The sequence below is a fragment of the Chenopodium album genome, chromosome 9, assembly GCF_948465745.1.
Source record: "Chenopodium album chromosome 9, dcCheAlbu1.1, whole genome shotgun sequence".
Taxonomy (NCBI): Eukaryota; Viridiplantae; Streptophyta; class Magnoliopsida; order Caryophyllales; family Amaranthaceae; genus Chenopodium; species Chenopodium album.
In genome coordinates, this window is record NC_137842.1 from 69,201,322 (window position 1) to 69,208,806 (window position 7,485).

General features: G+C 31.5%; 1 protein-coding gene across 1 annotated transcript; it reads right to left on the bottom strand.

Moving 5' to 3' along the window:
• Positions 1–1,367: 1,367 nt before the first annotated feature.
• On the bottom strand, positions 1,368–4,564 carry LOC145560356 (ABC transporter G family member 1-like). The gene is made up of 8 exons (XM_081621608.1): positions 4,243–4,564; positions 3,917–3,996; positions 3,289–3,753; positions 3,110–3,196; positions 2,892–3,014; positions 2,587–2,781; positions 2,384–2,470; positions 1,368–2,120 (listed from the first exon to the last, which is right to left on the bottom strand). Exons 1-8 carry the CDS (start codon positions 4,508–4,510, stop codon positions 1,467–1,469), a joined length of 1,959 nt encoding a protein of 652 aa, XP_081477734.1. The 5' UTR covers positions 4,511–4,564; the 3' UTR covers positions 1,368–1,466.
• Between the last annotated feature and the right edge of the window lie 2,921 nt (positions 4,565–7,485).

A 7,485-nucleotide genomic window follows, 5' to 3' on the forward strand; every position in this document is an offset into this window, starting at 1 on the left:
CTTAAAAAAAAAAACCGTTAATTTGTTACCTCCAAAAAAAAATAAAAAAAATAAAAAAATAAAAAAAATTGTTTGAGGATCAAAATGAGTGGAGGGACGATTAGTCCTTTCATTCCCCAAGATTCGAGTGATAGGTGTTCGATCTTCATCTCCTCTCCTATGATAGGAGGGAGCTTGTATCTAACCATTAAAAAAAAACAGCATAGTACTATACACTGAAGAAGCCCTATACGAGGAAGCCCCAATTAATCTCTGGGATAAACAAAATTTGTTTATCACTTGACATTTTGGTAAATAAATCAACAACTTTATCCAGTCATTATCACTGTAGGACCCACTTCTATGGAAAAAGTTGTTGATTTATTTACAAAATTGTCATGTAATAAACAAATTTTGTGAATCTTAGAGATTAACTTGTATTTACCCCTATACACTAGGTGTACAAATCAATGATTATTAGACCTTGATCCTATCTATTGTTACCTTATTTTCTCAGTAATGAAAATTGTTTCCATACTTTATTCCTTTGTAAATAAAATAATGTTTCCAATTTCGTTTTTTATCGTAATATAAATTAAGACCTTTTGGCAAATGGATCACTTTCTTTTTTCTTTATTTTATCATGGAGTTAAGCATGTAAGGTCTAGGCCAAGCCGTCTAGCTTTTTTTCCAGAAAAGATTCATATAGTTTAATTTCTTGGATGTTTATTAGTGAATAGGTATGAAGCTTTCAAGTTTTAATTGTTTCTCTCAATCAAAATTTAAATAATTCATTATGCGAATATCAGAGTGGTTATGCCTAGACCATAATCCAATCAGATTGGTAAACTCATTCCAATAAAATTCTATTTCCATGACGATATGGAATTTTGAGTATTATACTTTCACATTTTTCAGAGTTTTGAGTATTGCACTTTCACATTTTTCAATATAAAAATATTTGTTACATATCTAAAATAAGCTACCAAGCTATACGTGAATAATATTTGTTTATCTCGGGGTATTTTTCAACTATTTACATAGTTTACGTGGGGGGGCATATTTGGAAGTGGATTAGAAAGGTAGGGCAAGTAATAATGTTAATTAAATTAAAAGCGAAAGCTCATAAGCAACTTCAATGGAGAAGTCAATGGCGGAACTAGCTAGGGAAGGCTCACAAGCAAACAACAAGCACCAAACATTTGGGGTACTAACTTTATTCCAAAATAACACTAGTCGAAATTAATTTCAACATAAATCGCAGATGTTGAGATTAAATTTTAAAACAACTATGTAGACTATAAAGGACTTAAATGCATTGGTTGTTGTATCTAAAATTATAACCATACAAGTCCATACTCTTATATAGTACTCCAATAAAAACTCCATTCACTAAGAATCAAATTTATTTGCTCTAGTTTCTAATAGTCATGTTATACATTATGCTTCAATACAAGGTACACTTAAAACCTGAGATCGAATCCCTTCTAATAGTCAACCTGAACCACTTGCTTTTGTGATCTTCTCGTCAAGGCTCTGATCAAAGGTCTGATCTTTTCAGAAGTCTTGACAATAATTAAGAACAACAAACGGTACAAAGCCACCATACCAAGTAGTATAGCAAGATCAATCCATTTAGAATAACTATCTTCAACTTGCCATGTATTTTTGAGGATTTTAACTCCTGAAATCATAGTATGTGAATGCCTTTTTTCACTACTAGGGAATTCCAACCCTATAAATTCATTCTTAAACAATCCTTGAAATGCATACTTATGAAAGGAGATGTAGTAAAGAGGGTATCGCCAAAAAACGTCCGGTAGATCGTCGGGTAACCGGAAAAATCCACCACCTAACAACATAACGCCTTGAACTCCAGCACCAGTGATGATTCCCATTAGAAAATTAGGGACTAAACTTGCAATTATCATCATTAGGCTTTCAACCAACAACATACAAGCGAAAAGTACTAGTATGAAGTATAAAAAGTTATGGTAACTTTTTTGAAGTCCTGGTAAGAAATATGTTATTGCTCCTGGAATAAGGGCTACTAGTAGCAAGAATGGTACGGATGATAGAGTATTGCCCACCACAAATGAAGTTGTACTATAATGCCCATTTAGCCTCTCTCTTTTAAATACCTGAATAAATCAAAATCGATTACGTTATTATTCTATGGCTCATAATTATTTATTAGACTAGCTAATAAAACAAACATTCACAAGAATCTTTAACACTCGTTTATAACAGGTAGGTACTAAGTAGCTATTATATATTGCCTCCATTACAGGTTATATGCAACAATTTGACATAAAGTAGAGAGGGAAAAATATCTAATCGTTGCACATAACCTGTAACTCAAATCCAAAATCTTGATTAATGGAAGAAAAAAAAAATGTCGTACCTTCATATCTTCAACAAAGGAAGGAAATCCACCAATTGTCATAAAAGTCAAGTATGAAGCAACATACATAAGCAATGACCCTCTAGCCTGAAAACAAACAAATTTTGGCTTTTGTAAAATGTACACTATTGTGTCAAGAAACACATAATATTAATTGTCTCTAGCTTAGCCAAAAATATAACAATATATATTAAAAATCTTACCTGAATTGAGCCATAACTATGTCCTATATCAAAGAAGAGGGTGCCTAATCCGATGCCCAATATGATGTAGATAGCAAAGCGCAACCAATAGTAACCCCAATCGCGGCACATGTTCACGAACGACCTTCTAGTTAGAACTTGGCATTGAGTATGGAAACTAGCACGCTCTCTTCCTACCACTAACCTTTCTGCTTTCTGTGAAGCATTAATTTAGATTAAGTTCAGGCGATTAATTATCCTAAAATCGCGTTTTATGATATATAGAAGCATAGTTTTATGTACAAGTGTGACCACTTATTACATACCATTTTGCATATTCCATAAATTAGATCTTGAACTTGTTGGCAACTCTTGGATGACTTGTAGGAGTTCACCAATTTGGTAACGATCTCTTCTTTTGATATCTTGGATAGGCCTTGCTCTATGTCCTAGAATTGAAGAAACCACAAAATATATTATAAATGTTAGCATAAGTATATACCATCATTTTAACCAAAAAGAAAACATAAAAATAATGTTTTACCTCATTAAAGTCTTTGTTTATCATGTGAAGGAAGTGATCCGAAGGGTTTTGAAAAGTCGGACATGGAAAACCATTCGCTGAAAAGAACTACATATAAATAAAACATAAGGTAAGCTTAACAGATCCGGTATGTATATTCATTTTTGAGGTTAAGACAGTGCGACAACTAAATTTTTCACCTCAGCTGCTTCTGCTGCAGGACCAAAATATACTGTTTTACCAGCAGATAGAAGACACAGATGATCAAATAGCTCAAAAACTTGGCTACTAGGCTGGTGAATGGATGCAATGATCGTCCGCCCATATGCCCTTTCGGCGCCTGCTATTCCACTCATCACATAGTATGAGGCTGCACTATCAAGTCCGCTTGTAGGCTCATCAAGGAATAAGAGCTTAGGATGAGTCAACGTTTCGATGCAAATACTAAGTCTTCTCTTTTGTCCACCACTTAAACCCTTAACACCCCATCCTCCTACTCTAGTGTTAACTGAATCTTGTAATCCCATCTCCTTTATGCAATCATCTGCTCTCTTTCTCTTCTCGGATTTCGACATGGATGAGGGTAATTGGAGCTCGCTTGAGTAATACACTATTTCTTTAACGGTTAGGGTTGTTATTAATATATCGTCTTGTGTCACGTAAGCCTATATTCATAAATCATAAAGAAATAATTTAGTCTTAGCTTAAGGATAAGTTATGATATTATATTTCACAAATAATACCTCTTTGTTGCAAATAATAGTTAACGGAGGTAGTATTATGTGAAGACTGAATATATATATATTAAGATGAAGCTAATAAGCATGCCGATGTACCATAAGCAAGAGCTTGCTCGGCGCCATTAATGAGTATTTGTCCACTTTGGTTCGTGTTTAAGTCCAATCTTCCTGAAATAATCCAAGTAATAACTCATCAATATGTATCATATTTATTTACAAAAATTGTCATATCTTGCACGATGAACGAACTATCAATTTATCAAATTAATATCCTAGAAAAATAATTTTTGCACAAACAATATAACATAGAAATAAATAATTCATCATTATTAATTATGTATTGTACTATATATAGTATTCTGTAGCAATAATATATGTAGGAAGCTAAGAGATGATGCTTATATATACACATACCGGCTAAGGCGTCGAGGAGAGTGGACTTGCCACAGCCGGAAGGACCCATAATGGCTAAAACCTCACCAGGGCAGGCATAACCATTGACATTATGAAGTATATTTTTGGCAGTTTTAGATTCCTTATCAGAAACTGTAACACACAAGTCTTGCCATGTTATACACACACCGTCATTGTCTCCGAATTTCGGGGAACTTAGTTCCCTTGAATTTCCCATTGCCATGGGACTTTGCAGTTCTAGAACTGATATACATTGAGAAGATGCCATGAAAGAGAGTTTGAGATTTTTTTGTGTTATGTTAGTTGTAGTATGTGGTGTTAAATAATTTCTATTTGGCTTGCTATTTATAGTAAGGACGAGGCCATGCATACATATATATACGTACATTGTTGCTCAAATAAACAATATTTTACTATAATAATACGTAATTATGTACAAATTTTCACTTAGTCAAATTGTCAACGTCAACCTAAATTTGAAAAGGGATATTATGGTTAGCATGCAAATGGTGTGTTTAGGGAATTTATTTTGAGGTTGATTAGTAGGTTAGGTACGAGTAGTATTAAAGAAAAACACGGCATGTCTAGTGACTATATACTTATATATAGTTTCTTCGATACCATTAATATTATTTTAGTCTAGTCACTTCATACGTAATTACGAGTAGTAATGAGGAGTGTTAGAAAAACACGCATATATATGTCAAATAACTATATACTTTGTATTTTGTTCGACACCGCCGCCAAAAGAGAGATTGATATACATTCGGGTGTACCGTATACCTATTAGTATTTTATTCTCATTTTGATTATTGTTTTTTATTTAATAATAAAATAAAGAACATAAACTTATTTTGGGTTAGTTGGGTACGGTGTACGGTGCATCCGAGTATATATAACAAATTCCAACTCTAATATTGAAAGAAAAAATGAAGAGCTAAGGTTTGGATAATAAATAGATAAATAAATAATTAAAAAAAATCATAATTATTCATATTCATTCATCAATAATAGCAGCAATTGGAATTTATTAGCTTTATTTTAAAACTTGTTTTAAATAAAAAGCTTAATATTAAAAGTTTAAAACTCATTGTAATGTCTTATGTGAATGTCCCACATAAATAGGCAAAAAAGAAGATATTGTTTCACCTTATAAGATAGAGGAGTTATTATTATTGTCTCCAATTGATTTTAATTTGTAACCTTCATAAGCCTTATTTGTGGATCAAACTCTTGTTAGAGATATGATATTTTTCAATATATCATATCTCTAACAAACTCTCCTCTTTTTTATTTGGATAACCTAGACCTATTTTATATTATCTCCAAATTTATCACGGTACCTAAATCCGAGTTGATTTGTAAGTATCTCACATTAAAGCCCCACATTAAAGAAAGAAGATATGGTTCATTGCGTGGTTAGCCACGAAAAATATTAATGTTATAATCTTTCAACTTGAAAGATTTTTTGCACTTCCTTAAAAATGGACCTCCAAAATCTATTATTAAGGTTTTTTTTTTTTTTTTTTTTTTTTTTTTTTTTTTTTTTTTTTGGCCTAGGTCACAAATATTAAATCCTTTCCTTTTCCCCCTTTCTCTTTCTAAAATAAGAGCACTGAACCACTATGTTATTCATAATAATTGCATTATTATTAGATGGTCGAGCCCTACTAGTCTACTACTTTATAAAATTAACACACCTAAAGGGGTGAAGCCATGAAGAAAATAGTTTCTTGCTTATCATGGTCATCTCATTACCCTTATTGTCTAAAATAAGGTTCAAAATGTAGATTTTATTGAGGTGATGTGCATAGCTAACATCATTTTGTGACATGTCTAACCGGAAAATAAATCAATGTTTACCAAACACATTAATGGTATAAATTAAAAAGGGAAAAAATATCAACTAAAATAACTGGTAAGAAATGGATCAGCTCATGACTGGTGACTAATAATAGACCCCACTTATTTAATTAGAAAATAGTTCGAGTACAGTAGGTGTATACAAGTATTGATAAAACAATAAAACATGTAAAATGTTGATACCATGTAAGTCGCTATTATGAAAAAGACATTTAATACATTTACTACCACATTAAAAATTAGAACAGTTATATAGGTAGAGGGTACGGCATATTAATAAATTATCAAAGGTACTTCCAAGTTAATATTGCTCATACTATTCAAAGTAATTAGAAACACTTTTTTTAAGTGGAAAATGAAAAAATCATGCAATGGTCACTGAAGAAAGAATTGACATAATTGTTGCATAGGCATGTGGATACAACGATGCAGCTAGTCTGCTAAGATACATTTTTGTCTGAATTATACATAAATGTATGTGTACTAGCTAGGATTATTCTCATGGTTGATTTGTAAGCATATATTAGTACTCGCAATTTTTATTTTTATTTTTATTTTTTTATTTTTTGACAGTACGTAGATCAAAGATTTTATTGCCACCAATATATTCTACGGAGTATGATCGATTGAGTTTTTGATAATTATTAATTAGGATCTTAGGGAGTTGTAATGGACTAATGATATGTCATCTTAGCTTGCTTTTTAGGTTAACATTTGCCAAGTTATTCCAGTCCAACTCATAAAAAATAATGAAATTGGTTAACTTAATGTTATAGGGTATAATAAAACTTTGTAATATTAGGCAAACGAAGTTTTCTGTTTGCACTACTAATTTAAGGATCACATGACCAATAAGCTAGGCTTTGTGTGTAAGAAGTGATTTCTATATAACATTATTTCCCTTGATTTAATTTGTTCATTTACATTATCTTTATATTTTGTTTTTTAACATGTGTGTTTCAATTCAGACCATATTCGTATTTCTTTCCCTCCTTGACATATTTATAGTGATAAAATTTGTGATCAAACTCCTACACAGAACAATATATAAATGCTAACTTTTGTGTTCACACCAAACCACCCAAAGTGCATAATAACCGGGAAAAAAAAATTTGTTCACACCAATTTCACCTTCGAAAAATTTATATTCTTGCTTATTTGTATTCTCAATACTCATACAAAAAATGGCAAGTATTAAGGTCCATTTTACCGTAGGTCGTAGCTAACTTCTATTATTACTTTATCTGTCCCCTTTTGTTTGTTACTAATAATTCCATTTGTAATACTCCATATTAGTTAAATAGAGTTTATTAGTGATAATATGACATATTATCCCATATATATATATATATATATATTCAGATTGTAATCAAAGTATAG

What these genes read in the sequence shown, in the direction of transcription:
- LOC145560356 (XM_081621608.1), bottom strand. Translation starts at nt 4,510, where the DNA reads ATGGCATCTTCTCAATGTATATCAGTTCTAGAACTGCAAAGTCCCATG. An exon ending in CTGCAGCAGAAGCAGCTGAG is followed by an intron (nt 3,197 to 3,288) that starts GTGAAAAATTTA and finishes ATTTATATGTAG; the next exon opens with TTCTTTTCAGCGAATGGTTT. An exon ending in CCTTTGTTGAAGATATGAAG is followed by an intron (nt 2,121 to 2,383) that starts GTACGACATTTT and finishes TGATTTATTCAG; the next exon opens with GTATTTAAAAGAGAGAGGCT.